This window comes from Kryptolebias marmoratus, linkage group LG10 (assembly GCF_001649575.2).
Source record: "Kryptolebias marmoratus isolate JLee-2015 linkage group LG10, ASM164957v2, whole genome shotgun sequence".
In the NCBI taxonomy this organism is placed as follows: domain Eukaryota; kingdom Metazoa; phylum Chordata; class Actinopteri; order Cyprinodontiformes; family Rivulidae; genus Kryptolebias; species Kryptolebias marmoratus.
This window is the reverse complement of record NC_051439.1, coordinates 1,143,976-1,166,782: the sequence shown is the minus strand read 5'-3', so window position 1 is coordinate 1,166,782 and position 22,807 is coordinate 1,143,976. Positions and strand designations below refer to the sequence as shown.

Sequence of the window (22,807 nt, the reverse complement as noted above, 5' to 3'; positions counted from 1 at the left end):
AATACCAAAAGTCATAGCCCACATGGCACGAATGAGCTGAACGTTTTGATATATGAACGGTTGAAGTAGCTGAAAAATTGCGGAAGGAGATAGGTGCCAAAAAACGTACGGAATAGGGAAAGAATAATAAGAAAGAGAAACAGGAAAACAATGATGTGAATGCTTAAAAGCATTCACACAATGAAGAGAAACAGGAAGATTTTGGGCTATAAACTAAAGCAGAGGATATCATAAAGAGTCAAATTAGCTTCCAAATAAAAATTTTCCCTTAACAAAAAGAACCATTTTATCTAGTGTCAGTACAGAGACATGCTCTGTTATTTACTTTTTTTTTTTTAAATCATCTTTCTTCTTGGATGTATTTTTAATTTTGTGGGAAAAGGAGACCAAGCCTTTTATTGATTATGATGATAAAAATAAAATAAGGTTGCTTTCTAAAAACAGAATAATTCTTGAGTGGGAACAAACCCAAAAAATAATTTATTTTCCTTTTGTCAGAAGTTATTAATGAATAAAATTAGCATTTTTTTAAAGAATGCTTATCACCCACCACCTTGCATTCCAAAGTTTTAAACAAGACGGGGAAGATTAAAGGAACAAAACATAAACCAAAACTCTAGTCTAAGGCAAACGTGACGAGCACAAGACAACAAGGGAAACACAACAATGAACCAGCAAGAACATGGAGGAAATAAACAGGTTTTAAAAGCAGAGGTAATTAGGGGAACTGGGCACAGGTGGAGATGGGCGTGGCAGGTAAATAAGTGCTGACTGAGCACAAAAACTGAACAAAACATAAAGACAACTAAATAACAAAATAAAAGAAACAATAAACCCCAAAGAAACTCAAAGAACAAACCAAACAAAACCCAAATCCTGACAGCCATTTTGTGTTTTATATGGTTGATGAGCTGTGGCAGCCATCTTGAATCAGGTTGAATTCAAAGGTTTTAGATATACATCCAACAACAATCCAACTTTCTGAGGTTTTATTAAATCCATCTGCTAATCCATGAAATATTTTGTTAAGAGACACACACAAACAATGATCAAATAATCAAATCACAAATATAGATTCTCAACAATTAAATAAATGAATCATAAAGCTGTCCAATATTTCAGTTAAAAGATTTCAGATGCACCATGGAACAGTTTTTCTGTTGCATAGAAATCTAACAACATCAGATGAATCCTCATCAGTCAGATTCAGTGTTGTACGACTGGACTGTGATCATGTCCTCATGATGCGATGTGTGTAAATGGCCATGTTGTGATCGATAGTCTGACTGTACCTGTGGTGTGCTAAGGGATGCAGCCATATCTGGAAATCCCGGACAACACAGGCTCAGATCACATGGCTAGCTGCCCAGGTGTGTTTGGGATTCCAGGCAGCTGAATGACTAAACAGAAAGATAGAGGAAGAAAGAGAGGAGTGTGTATGTGTCTCTGTTTGTGTGCTTGCATGTGAGTGGTGCTTTGCTCTTCTTTATGTCAGCTTACCTTCACTGGCTCTCAATGAAGCGAAAACAAGGGGACAGAGACGGGTCCCTGGGAGGCCCCACAATGATGGATTACACTGCTGAGAACACATTCATTGTAGTGACAGCAGCTTCTGACCTCATACACACCCTTAAATGTGACCAGCTACATCTGCCTGCAGGAAAAAGCTCTCTTTTAGCCAGATATTCAGGTATGTGGATAAATCTGATTAGAGACCAAGCTGGTGTTGTAAGAAAGTAATACGATTTATGTCTCTGTTCAACTTTTTATTACATTCAATTTACCTTTCAGTTACTTGATATGGTTGTGGATTTTATTTGTATAAGATTACACCACCTATTTATTAATATTGGGATAACAGTGTATGTTTTAACCACCTAAGTCCCAAGATTTGGTTTGTGTTTTCAAGTTCGCTTTGCTATTTAGGATTAGTTGGACCTCAAAAACACATAATATGTAAAATCTGTCACGTGTGTTTATAGGTCTGATGTGTTGGCAAAATATATCTTGAACCACTGGCCACATTTGAATACATTTTTTATAAAGTCATCATTGAATGAATTTTTACAACTTTTAAAAAAACACCAGATTCAAGATGGCTGCTACAGTTTATTAGCCTTGGCCTAGACAAAAATAGATATGTTAGTCAAAGTTTACAAATACTGAGCTAAAGTTTGCTGTGGTAGTAGCTGAGAGTCATCCTCAACACATATTTCTAGTGCAAACAGATCATGCAGCATCTCTCAATATTGCATTAGTTCGCTCTTCACATCATTTACATCGTTTGACCAAAACAGCTACCTATCTGTCATTTCTCAGCATAAGATGATCTGACATAAAATTCCTTCAAGGAATGCTAGGCCTTTAATTGAATGTAAATTGGACTTGTCACTTCTTTTATAGTGCTCTGAGATAACTTTAGTTGTGAACTGGTGCAGTGTGAAGGAACTACACTAATGTAAGAGAAGTAACATGCAGTGAAAGTTGCAGGTACTCATCAGTGTTCTTATTCCTACATAGTATGACAAATTTCACAAGACCTAAATATAAAATAAAATAAAATGCTTCATATTTAGCTACATTTTAATCTTTAAGCCTCTCAATATTTTTCATGCAAATCTGGACATTTTATAGTGTATTTGTCAAAAAAAACACACCTCTGTAATGCAAGCACTTATAGTTTGTAGTGCTGGTTTTTACATCTTCATTTGAAATGACAGAAATCAAGAAAGATATTCCTAAAAACAGTTTAGTCATCATAGATTTGGGTCACAGCAATTTTTTGACAGATAAACTTTAACAAGACCTTAAACAGAATGTGCCTATTTGCAGGTAAAAAAAAAGTGATTAAGCACAGTTGCTTCCACATGTTATGTGTTTTGATGCCTCCCATTTTTTCACTTTCTGTTAAAAGGTTTTTAAACATTCACATGTAACCAGATCGACATTACTGTACCACTTGCTTCTCAAAATACATTGCAACTCTTCTCTAAATAAAATACGCTGATCCAAGATGGGGATCTGCACTTGTGTGCGTCGCCTAATTAAACCACGGCAGCCATATGTGTTAATGAGCTCTCTCATTAGACAGTAGCTCTCCTCGTTATGAAGGGAGGGGAGCGTTGAGGGTGGAGGAGGGATGAACATCTCTTTCTTAAACTCCTGCTGAGCTCGCTGTCCCACACAAAGGAGATTATCTTGAGGAACAAGCCAGAGAGTATATTTCTGGAGATATGTTTATGATACATCCTACATCTTTATTTAAATTTTTACAGCTGGCAATACATTTGTAAACTGTTATTACACATTTGTGAAGTGTTTGAATATGAGGATTGTGAAAAATGCTGAAGTAGTAATAAAACAAACAAAATTAAAGGATTTACAGGTGAACAGAACCTGCATGAAGTTGAATAGTTTAACCTGGTCTAAGAAGCCATTGTAGTTGATTCAACTGGTGAAAAATTAAATAATTTGAGGGGTTTCTTATGAAAGTTTAGTTAAATATTTTAAAAGCACGTTTTACTTGGACTTTATGTGTTGGTTATTTAATTTCAAAAGTAATGTTTACGGTGCATTAAGAAGTGTAGGCGTAACATACGGATCTGTATCATTTCTGTTGCACAGAAGTCTTATAAACTCTTGTGTATATTTAAAGGAAAAAGGAACTCGCAGAGAGAAAAACCATGTGGAGGTTCATAAATTCTAATATCCTCTGAATGTTGATTTTTGTAAATTGCTTTTTGAAGAGTTTAATCTGGTTGATTTTAATTTCATGTTGAAAATATATTTTTTAAGAATGTTTATTTGTTCTAAAATGTTCCTACTGTGTAAGCTAAATTTTCCAGCCAGTGCCACCACAGTATCAGCTGCTCATTCACTTGTATCTTGGCCTGCTGTTTCCTACCAGGCTCCCTCTACTGCAGAGACATCGGCGACTTGTCCTGCCTGTCCACAGTCTGGTGTGTCTTGCCTCCTTTGGCTTGGCTCTGCCACTTGCCATCAGTCTTTTTCCGCAGATGTCTCAGGTAATCACAAATATGTTCCTCTCTGCTAAGGAGTATGTTTCTTTTGTCTTACCACAATCATATAAAAGAATAGCCAAGGCTATTTTTCAACCCCTCTATCTGTATTAAATATTCAAAGCTTGGGATATTGTTTTATGACCTAACCCTGCTTTAAGTTAAACAACTTTATCCTGGACCTGTCTACTGTGGTCCTTGGTCTTTGTGATGCTGTTTGATCACTAATGTTCTGTAACAAACCTTCAAGAACAGCTGTATTTATATTGAGATTCATTTACACACAGGTAAACTATTTATTAATTAGGTGACTTTTGAAGGGAACTGGTTGTACAGCATTCTAGTTAGTGGCGTCAGAGTAAAGGGGGCTGCATACAAATATACACCACACATTTTAGATTTTTTTTAATTTTTTTAAACCAAGATTCATTTTTCTTCCACTTCACAATTATGCACTATTTTGTGTTGGTCTATCACATAAATTCCCAGTGAAATATGTTGAGGTTTGTATCTGTAACAGACCAGCTAGTGTTTGAATCATGTCAAATACACCCAACAGGCATCCCCACACTTTCAGTATGGAAAGATAGACTTATCCAGACAGTGTTGCATCAACATATCCTATAACTAGAGACAGGACCAGAAGTTGAAGCCACATAGGACATGCACCCTCTCGTGGCTGGCTGTAGTACAATTTTTAGGTCCTGCCCCTCCATGTAAATAATAAATAATAAATGGCCAGGAGTTCCAGGAATTTATGTTATTATCTTTAGTTTGACTTAAACAGAAGTTGTAGTACAGGTTCAGCTGCCCACCAGTTACCAGGTGATGTGCGCACAATGGCATGTCTGCCGAGTTTTGCTCCAGGCTGATGGACGAAGCAGTGTGCTGAGTGGGTGGAGTTTGTACACAATTTCTATTGGATTTATTTAACAGGAAAACTCTTCCTTTGCAACTCATCATCACTTCTAGCCTTATCATACACTGGCTGATTGGTAAGGAACAGACCCAGTCATTGAACATGTTATGGTGCGCTTTTTTTCTCCACCTGATTTTAATTCACATGTTGACATTCACATCTTTTACTAAGTAATCAAAGGGATATGAAATGTAACTAAGGACAACACTTGGAATAAAACATGCTGAAGTAAAAGTAACAATTTAAATGATTACAAAGTACTGTACACACAATTCATACTCAATTACAGTAGTGCAAGTAAATGTAATCCGGTACTTTTCACCTCTGCATGTTACACTGTGATTGACAGTGTCACCCTGTTAGCAAGTTGGGAGGGTGTCTAGTTGGGACTCTCGTGTCGAGAGCACAGCCCCACAGATTGCACAGACTTGCTCCTAAGATACAACATGGCAGTGCCCAAAAAAAACCATTTTTGGCTTCAATTTTTGACAAGGGTAACTAATCGAGTAGCTTCATCCTTCTTTATTGATGTAGATGATTCACTGTCATTACAACACAAATCACATTTCTTTGGCTGTGGTTGTGGTTACTGTGTGTGGCTTCACCTTTTACACCTCAAAAACAAATACTTTGTCCCACTGATTGTCCAATTGTTTTTTGATTGTATAGTAAATGGCTTGCACTTGTATAGAGCTTGTATAGAGCTTTATCAGGTCCAAGGACCCCAAAGCGCTTTACACTACAATCATTCACCCATTCATTCTCACATTCACACACTGATGGTGGTAAGCTACATTGTAGCCACAGCTGCCCTGGGGCGGGCTGACAGAAGTGAGGCTGCCATCACACCGGCGCCACCGAGCCCTCTGACCACCACCAGTAGGCAAGGCCGGTGAAGTGTCTCGCCCAAGGACACAACGGCTGAGACTGAGGGAGTGGTCCAATGGTTTTAGACTCTTACTTTAAAACCTACTTGATTGATACACTGATGCATTTGTTGTTTATTTCTGCTGCTCATAATAATTATAAAAATTCTATTCAATTCAGTTCAGTTTATCTATATAGTGCCAAGTCACAACAAAAGTCATCTCAGGGCACTGTACAAAAACATTCACATACATTATAAAAAACAATTAGTAAAAGTTATCTAAGGAAGCCAGCAGATTGCGTTGAATCTTCACTTTGTCGCAGTCTCCCATCCTGAGCAAGCACATTGGCAAAAGTGGAAAGGAAAAACTCCCTTTTAACAGGAAGAAACCTCCAGCAGAACCAACCAATCAATCAACTTTATTTATACCATTAGGTAGTTTTGGTGATAGTGAAGTGAGTCTTTTCAGGACGAGTAGCCAACTGCTTCTACTGAAGAAAATGAGGTCAGTTTGTCCTCGAGAACTCGACGCCTATAGTAGCATAACTAAGAGCTCAGGAAACACAAGCCAACCTTAACTATAAGCTATATCAAAAGGGAAAAAGGAAAGTCTTAAGCCTAGTCTTAAAAGTAGACAGGGTGTCAGTCTCACAGACAAAAACTGGAAGTTGGTTCTACAAGAGATAGCATGAAAACTGAAAGCTCTGCCTCTATGACAAACTTTGGTGTATGAAGAGGATTAATTATTAACATTTACAAACTGGATTCAATCAAATAAATATGATTGAAACCATTTTAGAGCTGTTTTTGTAATCCCAGTATCATGTTCAAGTCTCTGTGATAGAATATTGTAATCAATTGTATCAAATGCAGCTCTGAGATCTAACAGGACAAGTATGGACACAAGTCCACTGTCTGAGGCCATGAGGATATCATTAGTAACTTTCACCAGTGCTGTTTCTGTGCTATGTGACAAGGTGTGGGGAAACAGAGACAAACTCAGAGTGCAGACTCATGTTAAAGGAAACTAATTTATTAAAACAAAAAAAAAAAAAGGCTGACGGGGCAGCAAAAAGTGAAACTAAGTACAAACATAAAGAACTAGGCGTGGAGCGAAAAACATGGAGCGAGACAAGAACAGCAGGGAACCAAGAACAATGAACCAGCGGAGTGTGGAGGAGATGACCGGGTTTTTAAACAGAGGAGGTGATTGGAAACCACAACTAAAAACAAAAACAATAAACTAAAACACAAACCCCCCAAATCCTGACACTATGATGAGATCTAAACCCTAACTGAAACTCCTCAAACAGAATATTTCTGTTAAAAAGTTCACACAATTGATTTGCAACTATTTTCTCAAGAATTTTTGAGATAAATGGGAGATTAGATATATGGCTAGAATATATGTCCTAAATCAAGGTCGTGTTTCTTAAGTAAAGATTTAATTACAGCAACCTTGAAGCTCTCTGGTACATAACCAGTCATTAGAGACAAATTAAGAAGATCCAAAATGGGGATATTAATTAGGGGAAATACCTCTTTGAACAGTCTGGTGGGATGGTAGCTAGCAGACATGTCGATGGTTTGGATGAAGCTATTATTTTTGACAATTTGAAAAGCTCAACAGGACAAAAACAGTCCAAACACAAATTAGGTTTTAGTGACACTTCTAAAGCTGCCTCGTCTGACAGGGAATCAGAGGCAATAGAGAGGATAATGGCATTTTTTTCTCTAACTGAAATCATTTTATTTATAAAGAATCTCATGAAGTCATCGCTACTTAGAGTCATAGGGATACATGGCTCAACAGAAATAGGACTTTTCATTAGTCTAGCTACAGCACTAATCAGAAACCTGGGTTGTTTGTTTTCTCTTCTATTAAAGATGAAAAATATACAGTTCTAGCCTGACAAAGGGCTTTCTTGTATGTTAGCAGGCTATCTCTCCAGGTTAAATAAAATTCTTCCATGTTAGTGGAGGGCCATTCTCTTTCCAACTTTCTAGTTGTCTGTTTTAAACCATGTAATTCTGAGTTAAACCAAGGAGTCAGCTTCCTCTGACTGATCAGTTTCTTTTTCAGAGGAGCAACTTTATCAAGTGATGTTTGCATTGAAGTTGTAATACTATCAACAAGGTCATCTAAGCTGCTGTTCTCTTTGCATTACTCTGCAAGACAGAGGAGAAAAATAATGGAAGAGATTCTTTAAATTTGATTACAGCATTCTCTGATAATCATCTACTATGATGAAATTTACTCTCAGTGGCTTTCTAGTCAATCAATGTGAACTCAAAGGTTATTAAAAAATAGTCAAACAGAACAGGATTGTGAGGATGTATTATTAAGTGCTTACTCTCTATGCCATATGTCAGAACCAGATCAAGAGTATAATGAAGAGAATGAGTAGGTTTGTGGACATTTTGGGTAAAATCAGTTGACTCTATTAAATTATTAAATGCTATGTTTAAGCTATCACTTTCAGTACCTACATAAGTAATAAAATCCCCCACTACTATGATGACTTCATCAGTATTCAAAAATAAGTCAGGCAAAAAAATCTGAGAATAAGAGCCTGGTGGACAATATATAACAAGTGAAAGTGTTTTTTCTGATTTCGATTTTGAATTAGAAAGACTGAGGGTCAAAGACGCAAAATAATTATAACTAATAATTGGTTTAGCATTAATCAAACTATCAGAGATGTAGATACAGTACATGATGACCAACTACTAATACTTCTTTTCTTTGAAAGAGCATTCAGACACTGAAGAGTATATGCAAGCAGGTGAACAAGCAGGGAATAGATTGCACCTGCATAAGTCGTATCAAATGGTTTTGTGTTATCTAGCCAAATGGATCAAATGGACCTGAAGTTACAAGGGCTTCTATATATCTTCAGTCACAAGGGCTTCAGGAAGGTTAAAGCCAATGTGGTACTCTGTAGAAAAAAATAAAAGTTTGGATAAAATGCAATGATTTAACCAGGAAAGTATTTTCAGTGCCATGACTGAGAGTGAATCTGAATTTGATTTTGCTTTTGCTTTCTTTTCATTTTTAAAATTCTTGACTGTATTGAGTTAGTTCAGGTTTGCCATAACTTGGGTTCAGTGACGGATGTTTCCAACCAAAATCTCCTGGCCTCTTTAGTGATTCCCTAATGAGGCGTAGCCCTTTGAGACAGAACCTGCGCTGTTATGATCTGCTCACAGCCTTTATTCACTGCCACTGATGCCATCCAGGCTAGCAGGCTGGGATCTAACTTTAGCCTTATTGCCTCAGTATGTGTCATTCTGCTTATTAAATGGCAATAGCAAGATTTTGTTTTTCACTCCATTTTGCTGTTTTTGTCTTCTTTCTGCCAAGTGACTTGCTGACACAAGCCAACCAGTTCTGGCTTTAAAATGTTTAGGATTTAATTACCACTGGAAATAGCTTAGACAGCCATATGGCAAAAAAAAACTCCAGACATATGTGTCGCCAACAGTCCTGTGAAAAGCTGCCTCTCGTTCCACAGAGGAGCCTGTTTTTCTCTCACAAGTCCTTTTTGCACTTTCACAGGGATAGCAGATGAAAAAGAAAAAGATCTCCCCAATAAGCAACATGAATGCCTTGCTCCCCGGGACCCCCCGCCTACTCAATTCGTCCCACTTCCCCATTTCACACCTAGCAAGATGTCTGATTATTGTGCCTCCAACTCCAACAGCCATCTGTCTCTGGTTCAAATATTAGGAGATGTAAACCTCAAATTAGACTTTAATCTGCCAATTTGGCTCTTTTTGCACATTAGCATTAAATTAAGAACATTTAAAGCTTTTAAGATTTATTTAGTCACATAGAAAATAGTTTCACAAGATATGTTTAAGAAATATTAATGCATGTGTATAATACTTATACACAATGTAAACTTACTGTCTGAATACTTGTGCCAAATATTTCTACTTGAGCTACTGACCTTTTTGTTTTGCTTTGACTCCCACAGATCAGTGTGAACCAACTAGAGACAGAGATTGCAATGGCAACAGATTGTAAGAATGTGACATACAATAAAGGACTATGAGCGATCTCTCTCCTGGCTGCCATGGGAGGAAGAACCCGCTGCTCACCGTGGGTCAAGCCATCTGAAGCTGCCAGAGATGGATTGTGGAGGAGGTAGCATACGTTCAGAGAACAGCAGCTGATCCTGACAGTCTTATGTTCATACAGAGATAATAGTCATTAAATAGCCGTAACAGTGACAGCAAAATATACATCACAATGGCTCAAAGTATCAACAACATAACAGCATGGACACTTACCAAATAACTGATGCCAAACATTCAATCTTAAAGCTTCCGTGAAGCCTTCTGTGCAACCCGTTTATCAAGAAAAGATGATGGCTTGGTCATACATTAGACAGCTTACTAAGGATTCCTTGACTCTTTCCTCATACCTTCCCTTTTCATAACAACTTTGATGAGAAGTGGTTAATTAAACAAGGGGCAAAAAACAAAACAAAACAGGAAAGCATGCACATCTAGCATTCACTGGAGTGGGGGTGTTGGATCAAAAAAAGAACATATGGCAAACTCATAAACAGAATTGGTGTGCAGATCTATTTATCAATTTGCCATAATTAAAAAAGTGGGACATATTTTTGTCAGATTGCTGTTGTTCTCTTAATTGTAATAATGCTAGTGGAAAAAATAATAAAAAAAATAATACATAGTTTTTTTCATGCGGATGTTTTGAAACTTATTTTGTCTTTGTCACGTCAATGTTTGAACTACAGTAAAGGTGGAAGTGCCTCAAAGTGTTTTACACCTCTCATAGGTCTCTGATACTTTCACCACTTACTCATGTTGTTTTCAAAGAATTATTGTTCTTTTTTAACTTTAAAGATAAGAACACCATACCTTTTTAAGCTTTTCCTTTTTCTCTATTCACACTACAGTTTCAGTCCAAAATCATGGATATAAATGTCATATTGATTTGGGGCTTTCATTGATTTATTCTATTTTTTACAGAATGGAAAGATTATACAACATACAACTTTGATGATTTATAAAAACACAACTATTACTACTATTTATTAGTATTACAATTATAACTATTCCAAACAGTGTGAAAATTATTCTTAAAGGCTCAAATATATTCAGATGTTAACAAAAATCTTATAATAAGCAATGCTGAAAGCTCTAGAACGTCTTTTTACTTGACAAGACTTAATAACTTATCATTTGTGATCATAATCCATAATCCATAAGATGGTAGTTCCTCTTTGCCAGCATAAAAATGATTTGTTTGACAGTACTCAATGAGCAATACTCAGAACAATGGGAAAGTCTGAGGATTTAGTAAAGATCTCAGGAGAGGGAATTTGTTATGATTGTCAGGAACAACCCAAGAACCACCTAGGCTCAAACTTGCTTTGAAACGAAAACTACTGAAACTTCAGTGTCCCTACCATGGACTGAGATGGTGCCAGCCAAGAAAGAAGCCCCTATTTAAAAAGCCACACCATCAAGTTCGACTGATATTTGCAGCTGCCCACATGGACAAGCCAAACATCTTCTGGAGAAAAGTTTAATGGTCAAGATGAGACAAAGATTGAGTTATTTGACCACAGTGACAAGAGGTATGTTTTCAGGAGTCAAAGTGAGACTTCCAAAGCTAAGAACACTGTGCTAACTGTTAAGCATGGTGGTGGTAGCATCATGCAGTGGTACTGGTGTACTGCTAAAAATGGATGGAATAATGGAGGAGAACTACCTCCAAATTATTCAACTTCACCTCAAATCAACAGCATGATGCTTGAAACTTGGACAGTGTTGGGTGTTCCAACAGGACAGGGATCCCAAACATACTTCAAGACCAGTTTCTGAATTACACAGACTAATGTCAGGCTCTTGGAATGACCTGCTCAAAAGCCAAAACTCGTGGATTATGCTTAAAAGCCATGTTTGTTCCAAGAAGCCAACCAATTTTAATAAACTTTAATTATTCTGTCAAGAAAAGTGGTCAAATATCAGCCAGAATTATTCCAGAAGCTTGTTGATGGCTACAAAAAGTGTATGGTGGACGTGCAATTGCTAAAGGGACATTTACCAAACATTAGTAGGAGTGGTTGTATATATTTGAGCCTGTATGTATATAACACTATTAGAGAAATCCACAATAAATTCAAAGTTGTTTGTTGAATAATCATTACATCCTGGGAAAAATAATTGTTACAATCAATTATTAAGGGCCACTGTTGGCCACATGATATAAATTTACCTCATAAATTTTAGATATTTGTTCAACTAGTTTATAGATGTGGATCCTTGTGTTGTTTTTTTGTTTATATAAACGCTTTGCCTTTTGTTGTAATCTGTGTGAATTACGTGTTTGTGCGGTTGCCGAGGTAACCATGTAGATTGCAGTGAAGTGTTGTTTGACAACAGCCTACTTGCAGGACCAGTGAAGGATGCTTCATGGGGACAGTTATGTCACACGGCTGAGATGCGAAACAAAAACACATCCAATGTTAAATTTACAAAACCTCAAAGAAATCCATCTGATTTCTGTTTTGACTTTTGAATAATGTGTCACACTTTTAATCTTATGTTTGCACCCTCATATCTCTAGTGCTCTGCATTTTTTTTTCTTTTGTTGTTGTCACCATGTAATTGGAACAGTGAAAATCTTGTGATTTGGGATTTAGTTTTTACAGCTACATAACTGTGTTGTGTGATCAATGTCACTCAATGTTTTTTTAAAACCAGCATTAACAAACCATCTCTGATGTAAAAGACCTAAGTTGCCTCAGCTAAACCAAGTAATTAGATAACACTGAGTGAACTGGTTGTTATGATTCAGTGAGTCCACCTTCCCCCCACTTTTTAGCACTCTGCTCCTCTGGAGGGATTTTTGTTTCTCACTGAGGATTCCCACTAGTCTCCTGCCTGCTGACTCAGATGCTGTGTTTAGTGAGACAAGAGTGATTTTCCACCTAATTCTTGTCCTAACAGACAACAGAGAGGTGCGATTGGTGTTAATTATGCGAACATTTTACCAGGATGTACCAGGATGTGAATGGCCTCAGCCAACTTTGTTGTTGAGCTGTTATTCATCAAAGTGAGCCACAGAACATTTTGAATGGTGTTTATTTAGATAATTGTGATGTCCTTTTAGCGCATATTTGCACCTGCAGTGAGTATAGAATATCATGGGAACTCAAAACAAACCATATGACCCCTGTGCACCTCCAGATGTCTGATGCATTGCGCACCTTGGTAAAAAAAAAAAAAAAGAACCTTGAAACTGCTGCAGTGAATTTTACTCCTACATCTTTGCTTTTTCCCTCTTCTGTCTCTGTGCCTCTAAACTTACTAAAGAGGACCTTCATGAAGCCTCGGGTCGCTGGGCATAGGTTCCTTCCACCTCTTTTGGCAGGTGATTACTGGTGAAAAAACTACTGCGCGATAGCAACGGTTTGCCACTTCTTTAATGGACGTTGCACCTCTGTGTAGAATCTTTTTTGAAGCCACACATCTGCACCGCTGTCCTGGAACATTCCTGACACGTCAGTTGTACAAAGTGATTCTAATCCTTTTAATTAGGATTTTAAATAGATTTGGCTGTCATGCTACATTTTTAAGTTTTTCTAATGCATAGGTGTTAAATAAGCACCCATATTACTATTCTAATAAAAAAATTTGTCCTGTATCTTTTCACAAAGTTTTAAAATAAATCGCAAATTATACACTAAAATGTGCAGCCTGATCAGGAATAGTATTCTGAGACTTTTGGTAGGAATTTGAAAAGCATAGACAACATTCCCAAATAAAACTGTGAGAAAGAAAATAATGAAGATCAATGAGATTTTTTTTAAATACAAGAGAAAGCCCAACTGTCTTTCGCTAAGACTTACTTTACAGAAGGCAACATCGTTCAGTTTAAAAGGGTCACAGAAAATTTGACCTAGCCTTTTATGGTTTTTACACAATCAGAATTCTAATTTTATCATTTTGACAAAATATGAATGTTCAACTGACGGTTGATAATGTCACATACTAACTTATATCTAAAATTTTCTTTTTTTATGCAAATGAATTCTTCTTAATCCCAAACTCTGATACGGTTATCAGATTCGCATGTGACCATCAGTCTTCTGCACGGTGTCTGAGTCTTACTGTTTCTGTCCGCCTTTTAATAATTTGGCAGTCAGGGAGTGACAGACACAGGCATGTGGTTACTATGGTGACCATAATGAGCCAATGGAAGCTGCTTTATCATTTCTTTTTATCTTTATATGCTTCTTCTACAGTTCATACATCACAATGTATGTATGTTTTCTTATTTCTGTTTACACAAGGCTGTTCAACAATTTGTTTAAACAGCTATTGCAATCACAATGTAAAAAAGTGTATTGTTCTCACAATTAACATCGGAAAATCTATAATGTTTCCAGGAAGTTGTAGATGAGTCTAAGATTTAAGATTTAGATTATTACAAAGTTTATTGGAATTTTGGGCAAACACTGCATTGGCACCCTTTAAAACTTCTTCAGGAGTTTCAGTTTTTTTCCAATAGTTGCCTTGTTTGGTATAAAATGTCATTATGGTCCTATACTATAAAACAGACTTCCGATGCTTACATCTGAACTTGCATCCAGCTCACCACCAAGCATTTGCAGGTTTTCATTCCAATCAAACACTGGAGCAGCATGTTTCACACTCATCTGCACCTGCACCTTCAGCTGGAGTGCAGGACCTAATGAGCGAGGCTGTCATGACCAGCAGGAATGAAATCCTGCACCTGAATTACAACAAAAACACACCATTCCCAATCTGAGGAAATTATTTGTTTTGTTTTTATTTCTAAGCCATTTCTTTGTAATTACATTCTCTGCTCAAAAATTGCGTTCTTATATACATTTTCATCTACACGCAGGGCTTAGTAAAATCAGCAACAGAGACATCATCCACCACCTGCACTGCTGAATCCAGCATGCCAGATAAAAATTGCTTCTGTCCCAGATTTACACACAGCTGGTTCTGAGTCACTTCTTCATCAGGAGCTGAAATGAAGCCCTCAAGCAGCTCTCAAGTCACAATGTTAGATATAAAGTCATGCAGAGTGCGATGAGTATCTTCAGGAGATTTCCTTGTTCTGTCTAGTCACCAGCATATTCACACACATTCTCTTCTTTTAAGGAAAAATTTGAACCCATGTGGTGTGCACGTGGAAGAGTGAGTGGGTGGGGGAACATGTGGTGGGGAAAAAAACAGCTTTGATAAAATATGTAGTTTTTGTTTTGTTTTTTTCAATAACAGCCTTCATTACTAACCTATATGTACAATAATAGAGCACCTTAATAGACATTGACTTTTCCCTTCATCTCTGGCTGTCACACAAACCAAAGATCATGAAATGACACCAGGACTTCCCCCCTCATCCACAAACATTCAGATGTTTCTCTCCTGTATCACAGTCAGCACCTCAATGAAGACAGGCGTAGTGATCACCTTCAGTCTTCCTCTAATGTGTCTAATTACACTTAATAAACGTAACGTAATAAATAGTTTTGGTCCTCTGGTGCTTCAGAAAGGGACCCTGGGTTTTAGTCCTCTGAAGTCACATCTATGTCCTCGGAGCTGGCCTGCTTTGTGGCGATGCGCCATCTGTTGATGTGGTGGTTTCCCTTCTTCTTTTGCTGGCTCTCGGGGCCCTCCTCCTCCAGCTTCTGTCGCTTATACTTGGTCCTCCTGTTCTGGAACCACACCTTCACCTGCCAAGAGAAAACAACATGCATGGATTTAAATTTGCTTTTATATTCAGAATATCTCATAAGCACAAAGCAGAAATTATGCGAAGCTGTGCACACAGTGGAATTAATGTGTATACTAATTCCTGTTAAAAAAAAGGAGTTCACACAAACCCCACCTGACTGACCTGACATCCTGCTGCAGAGGTTCTACATATAAAGTACAAAAATCAGGATGGAAGAACTGTTAAAAAAACATTTCTGTCATCAATGTAAATTTAAACATTACTCAGGTTCATGTTGAGGCTGCGATCTTGTATTCCTGAGGCTGCAGGTGTGAGCCCAGGTTGTGTCATAAAGGGCATCCGGCATAAAACACTTGCCAAATCTTTGGTGGGAGTGTGTTTGCTGTGGTGACCCCCGACAGAAGGGAGTAGCCGAACGAAGAAAAACAAAAACTCAGGTTCATGCCTTTTTGGTAAAAGCCACTTGAGAGGGTCTGAATTGCCACAAGCGGCTTCAGACTCCTGATCCAGAGATGTACTGAGCTAAGATTAGCTCAGTATTAAGTATGTACCCTTGTAAGTACCCCTGTAAGTATCAGTATGTACCCTTAGCCCTGTGTGGTACAATCTAATTGGGTGACAAAAGTAAATGTCAAACGCCATATGAGTTGATCCTCAAATCACTGTCTTTACAGTTTGTTTACATAGCTTAATTGCAAGCTGCCTCCAGAGTGAAAGGAGCACTTAAACTTCATTTATTTACATGATGGCCTCAGGAAATATCTCCTTGTTTTAATGTCAATGCCAAGTGACATTTTGATGCTGGGGACACATTAGATCTTAGCAAAAAAATAATATTCATTTTCCTTTTTTATGGACCAAACATAACTTAAACACTGTGGGAGTTTGTTAAATGTTATTCATGCAGAACTAAACAAAATATTTTTATATAGTTAGAAAGAAAAAATAACATGCATGGATCTAAATTTACTTTTATAATCAGAATATACCATAAGCACCAAGCTGACACTCACAGACTTGTGTGGATTTGCTTTTTCTTACTTTTTTTATATTGATTATTTGTGGATTTTGGTCTGACATCTTGAATACAAAACAAAACATTTATTGTATTCAAAGAACATTTTTGAGTAAAGAAAATAATCAGCTACAGGTGTTGTCTGTATATAACCACATACAGTTTATGCTATCTGTATAAACTGTATGTGGTTACTTTTTTACTACCAGTTTTAGCTGAATACAAAATCTACATTTTTTTTTTCAACTGAAAAGTTTAATTTGTTGAAATGTCCACAGTGTTAAAGTGCTTTACAGCCATTATTACTTTGGCTTATTAAACTCTGGAATAAGAGCTTGACTGACTAACCTAGATGCATTTTTAATAAACAATTCCATACACATGCTTCTGCTTTTGATTCTCTTATGTTTTATTTTTTACTAGTTGATTGTACATAGTAAATATTTGTTTTACCTATTGGCTGATTTGTAGATGTGTGATTAAACACGAGGCATTTTACTTGTTTAACCACTAGTTTATCTGCTGAAAGTAACTTTAAATAATGATGATGCCTCTGTCATAAAGGGGGTAATCTGGTCAATCTATACCAGGGGTCTACAACTTGAAGATTCATTTCTCCCCTTCTAAATAAAATTGGTAGAAATACCCTTTTTTACCCTTAAAATTAAGATAAAACAATTTATAAAGTTCCAGTATTTTTTATAAACTATAAAAATACTAGTATATGTTGTATTGTGCCATTTAGGGGTTTTTTTAGGTGTTGGGCACAAAGACGTTTAGTTCTATACATAAAAATCATACACAACTACATGTTTCATTGTGTCAATTTCTTGTTGTTTGTACAGAAATACTTATTTTACTCATTTATGGAAGATGAGTAAAATAAGTATCCCTGTCAGAAAAAAAAGTATCAAGTTGCATCCTAGTATTTCAAAAATAGTGAACATAAAAAATAGAGTTTGTTTGTTATTTGAAGACTTAAGCGTCTTCAACTAACAGAAAACAATCTTTAACTGAATTGTTTTATTACCTCTGGGTTTTTTACAGCCAGGCTTTAATTTTTCTTTTTTATATATAAGAATAACTTGATGTATAATATTAATACATCTTTTTGATGCCTTAAAACCTTCTGAATTTTATTATGTGCAAAACTACTTTTTACTTTTACAGAAATTTGCCACAAGTATTTTTAATCTTTTTATTTTTCAAGTGGATTTAGAGAGAGATGATACTGTGTGTCAGAAAGTTGCATAAACAAAGAAGGAAACAGTTAACAATCTATTAGCTCAACAGTCAAACTGATCAATGCATTTTAAATATGTTCTAGTGAAAACTTGAACCATAATGAGCTCATTCCGGAGCAGAAATTATGCGAAGCTGTGCACACAGTGGAATTAATGTGTATACTAATTCCTGTTAAAAAAAAGGAGTTCACACAAACCCCACCTGACTGACCTGACATCCTGCTGCAGAGGTTCTACATATAAAGTACAAAAATCAGGATGGAAGAACTGTTAAAAAAACATTTCTGTCATCAATGTAAATTTAAACATTACTCAGGTTCATGTTGAGGCTGCGATCTTGTATTCCTGAGGCTGCAGGTGTGAGCCCAGGTTGTGTCATAAAGGGCATCCGGCATAAAACACTTGCCAAATCTTTGGTGGGAGTGTGTTTGCTGTGGTGACCCCCGACAGAAGGGAGTAGCCGAACGAAGAAAAACAAAAACTCAGGTTCATGCCTTTTTGGTAAAAGCCACTTGAGAGGGTCTGAATTGCCACAAGCGGCTTCAGACTCCTGATCCAGAGATGTACTGAGCTAAGATTAGCTCAGTATTAAGTATGTACCCTTGTAAGTACCCCTGTAAGTATCAGTATGTACCCTTAGCCCTGTGTGGTACAATCTAATTGGGTGACAAAAGTAAATGTCAAACGCCATATGAGTTGATCCTCAAATCACTGTCTTTACAGTTTGTTTACATAGCTTAATTGCAAGCTGCCTCCAGAGTGAAAGGAGCACTTAAACTTCATTTATTTACATGATGGCCTCAGGAAATATCTCCTTGTTTTAATGTCAATGCCAAGTGACATTTTGATGCTGGGGACACATTAGATCTTAGCAAAAAAATAATATTCATTTTCCTTTTTTATGGACCAAACATAACTTAAACACTGTGGGAGTTTGTTAAATGTTATTCATGCAGAACTAAACAAAATATTTTTATATAGTTGATTAACTGTTCTATTTAATACTGAGCTAATCTTATTTGTATAAAAACAGTTTAAATAACAATACTTGTATGTTTAAATGCGTTCTAACTTATTAATAATGATGATGGCATGTCAGTCTCTGTTTTGTGTGCGTCATTTCGGCGGACCAGTTTTGATTCGTTCACTATGAAATATTAAAACAAGTAAAACCGGCTTTAAATAACAAACAAACAAAAAATGGGACTCACCTGCGTTTCAGATAAACTCAAACTGTTGGCCAGCTGCTTTCTTTCGGCTCCGACGACATAGTGGTTCTTCTCGAAGGCTCTCTCCAGGCGGAGGAGCTGCGAGGGGGAGAAGGCCGTCCGGATGCGTTTGGGTTTCCGAGCAAAAGGGCCGTGGAGGAGCAGGCTGTCCTGGGACACGTCGTTCCCTAGCAGGGAAGTCAAATAACAAACTGTAACGGACTATAATTGTTCATTAATGATAACATAAAATGACTCATTTTGATCTAAATGGCCCACAAGCCCGGCAGAACGTGACCGCACAGGTGGAAAACCGCGGCAAAACCTTTGATTTAATGCCTGACCAAAATCAGTTTTCCGAACCGAATTATTATTATCATTATTATTATTATTATTATTATTATTATTATTATTATTATTATTATTATTATTATTATTATTATTATTATTAACAGGGCAATGTGACATGTCAGAGATAATTCTGCTGCTGCTAACAAACCAAACAATCAAAGAAAAAAGGGAGCTTGTCACTTCGTTCAGAATCAATTCTTCTTTCCCTCCACCCCTGCTCTGGGGCTCTTAGCAGGCAGATTCTCTTTTACTTATTCTCGCTGATTTGCTAGTTTTTTTCCCTGTTAAATATTACTGAATACTACAGAAAGTGGCCCCTAAATACCTGTAGCCTACACTTTAATCTATGGAAAGTAGGAGGAGGTTACGGTCACATATGTCGTCTTTATTTATTGATTTAGATCATTTTTAGGCAGCATTTTGCTCTTAATTTTTTTCCTTGAAGCATTTATTTTATTTTTTATTTTGCTTTTTACTTTTACTAATAGTTTTTATGTCGAATTTGCCGTGTTAGTGTGCGCTGTTAAATGTTATGGATCAGGTGCTGTGCAGTCCAAACCAAAACACCCTATGGGGACAAAAAAATATTTTCTGTTCTGTTATATCAATAAAATAAATAGAAATGTTGTTCAAATATATATTTAAATGATAAAGTACTTTTTATCAAATTGTTTATAAAATCAAATATCGTGTAGAAATATAAACGCTAAAATAGTTTCGACGTTCAGAATCTAATAATTACGCAGGAAATGAATTAAAAGTTTACTTTTTAACAGAAGTAATTAAAATGTTTAATTTATTTTCCCCTTAAAGTTATGAGGTGTGAAGCTGAAAAATCATTTTCGGTGTTTCATTTTTGCTAAAAACAGCACAAATAGGACAGCACATTAGTTTTCTGTTTAGCTGGGGTTTATTTCGGAAAGCTGTAAACTAATTTCTTTGTTTTTATTTTTCACAGAATTTTATAAGATTTTTTACATTTTTCTCTCGTTAACAAGGAATCACTTTAATTATTCAGCTTTGTAACATGTGTAAATGTCGTGAAGATATATTGACAGTTGTTTTTTAAAACATGCGCCGATTTTTTTTATTTATCTTTTTATTGGAAAAGCCCATTTACTAGGCAAAACGCTCAAAAGACAAAAAAAATAATAATAATTCGCATGTCTACCTGACCTTATCGTGTGTTCATTAATTACTGGGCTATTATTATTATTATTATTATTATTATTATTATTATTATTATTATTATTATTATTATTATTATTATTATTATTATTATGTAAACATTTACGCACAAGAATGTTTTAGCTCCTTTATAAATTCTTCTTCAAAACAAAGATTTTTCTGCTGCTGCTAAAGTCTCCTGTGTGAACTTTTTTTTTTTTTTTGCGACTTATTAACTATTTTATACTCAGAGCGACCTTTGATTTAATTTGATCCTAATTCATAGAATAATAATCGTATAGGCTGCTCATCCTCCAGCTCTACCTTGGAATCTATGTCCAAAGAATCGGTTCCGCAGGACCCAAGGGTAGAAGTTGAGCGGGTCCCGGTGCTGCGTGCCGAAGAAGTGCGGGTGTTGGAGGTGGGACCCTCCGAGCTGGTGTGGGGTCACGGTGAGGGACGGGTGACTCACCGCCTCCGGAAACACCAGCTCCGGGCTCGGATAGAGGGACCGGGCCGGGGGAGCCTGGTAGCTGTTCATTAAGGCGTCGGCGCTCGGGTTGGAGTAAGTCAACGCCGTCGGGCGGAGGGGCTCCTCGGCTGTCAGGGGGCTCTCTTTAGCGACCAGAGACTCGATGGTGAAGCAGCGCTTCCCCGCGGAGGAAAACATCATCTCTGGGTGGAAAATAAAAAGGCGCGGAATGCTGAAGAGTCTTTCTCTACTTCCTCTTGGAATCCAAAAGCGCTCAGAGGCGCATCATGAAGAGTGGGGTGTTGGCCGGTGGGAGGGGAGGGGAGGGGGCTGAAGATGCTGCTACAAAACTCAACAGCGCTGTGGAGTCTGTGTGCGCTCCCAGAGGGGCTCTTGGCACAAGTGTGCAAGGAGCAAAGCGGCCCCCCGGATCTTCCAAGTGGCTTTACGCAGCGTAGGGAGGAGCTGATTGAACCAGAGGACTGATTGGACTGCCAACTGCTGCTTCGGAGAACACATGGAGGCCGGGGAGGTTAAGTTACACAGATACACAGACACGCAAAGAAAACGTGTGGAGCCAATTCATTGGTCATTGCAAGTCCCGTTTTCACTCAAGATCTCGGTTTTTGTTTTTCCTGAAGGAGAAAACAGTCCGCAGGCTGACAACTCTGTAGTGCCAGTTTTTAGAAGAAACTCGAAAAATTCTTAATAAATTTTGAAGGGTGACTAAAAATAAATAAAAAATAAACAAACTGCTGCTAGTTGTTAATTGTGGTTACAGTGGTAACCACTGCAAAGTTAATGAGAGGCAGACAGAAACTGAAAAGCAAGTCTCAGACAAAAAGTTGCTGTGTGAAAACTTTAAGTTTGATCTTTAACATTTTTGAACCATAAGCAACAAAAGACTCATAATCACATGTGTGATTTTTTTAAAAAAGGATTTCTGCAGTGTTTAATGTGGGAGATATGACAAGTTGGAAGAAACCCTCACTTCCGGATTTGGAGAGAATATTTTGAGCTAAACTGAAACTGTGGGATCTTGGGTGTTTGTATTCGGAGGGAACAAGAAAGAAAACCATGTCCTACACTGTCTGAAAGAAGACAAAAATGTCCATGTTTGGATGTTTATTTGTATAATAACCGAAACGGGTTGTGAGAGTAACAGGAAACTTTAGCTCAGCTCAAATGTCAGAGTATAACAGCAGTTGTCAGTTTAACAGTCTGTGGAATATCTGTAAAAACCATTAACCTTAAACTGTGTAAAAACTATAAAGATATGAATGCAGTAGTTCAGAAATGTAAAGTCCAACTTTCTGTGACCTATTTAAACTTTGAATACAACATTCAAGTCCGTTTTTACTCTGAAGTATATCTGCCTACTAAGCTACAAAGAGACATGCGTTTTCTCATCTGTTTCACCAAACTCCCATTGACCTCCATTTTTTTTCTCAGAGTTCTTTGCAAATTTTCTATATTGTGTGATGTATTGGTACTAAAAATCAGCTTCCTGATCAAGTTGCACGTTTTTGGTGTATAATTTGTATGTTTAATTTCAAAGCTTAAACCAGACAATAAAGTGTCTTAATTATAAGTGACTTAAGCTTTTCCAGGTTAAATTGGACTTTTTTCTCTAAATTATAAACTGACCCTCCACCCTTTTTAAATACTATGAATATCTTGATTTACTAAAGTAATTTATAATTTATAATTTGTTTTGTTTTAAGTTAGCATGCTATGCTATTATTATTTAGGTTAAATCTCGGCAACTTGCCCACACTTTTTATTGGCAC

General features: G+C 36.9%; 2 protein-coding genes across 2 annotated transcripts in view; one reads left to right on the top strand and one right to left on the bottom strand.

Annotated features, from left to right (window-relative positions):
* sfxn5a (sideroflexin 5a) overlaps positions 1 to 13,112 on the top strand; it is a 30,757-nt gene extending 17,645 nt beyond the window's left edge. Inside the window, exons 13-14 of the mRNA XM_017433439.3 lie at positions 3,908 to 4,025; positions 9,787 to 13,112. Coding sequence (XP_017288928.1) covers positions 3,908 to 4,025; positions 9,787 to 9,864 — 196 coding nt within the window. The 3' untranslated portion in view covers positions 9,865 to 13,112. The remainder of the gene's footprint in view (positions 1 to 3,907; positions 4,026 to 9,786) is intronic.
* A 1,506-nt stretch (positions 13,113 to 14,618) lies between these two features.
* Positions 14,619 to 21,495, bottom strand: emx1 (empty spiracles homeobox 1). Its single transcript, XM_017433416.2, has 3 exons — positions 20,870 to 21,495; positions 19,031 to 19,215; positions 14,619 to 15,558 (listed from the first exon to the last, which is right to left on the bottom strand). Exons 1-3 carry the CDS (start codon positions 21,216 to 21,218, stop codon positions 15,391 to 15,393), a joined length of 702 nt encoding a protein of 233 aa, XP_017288905.1. The 5' UTR covers positions 21,219 to 21,495; the 3' UTR covers positions 14,619 to 15,390.
* Between the last annotated feature and the right edge of the window lie 1,312 nt (positions 21,496 to 22,807).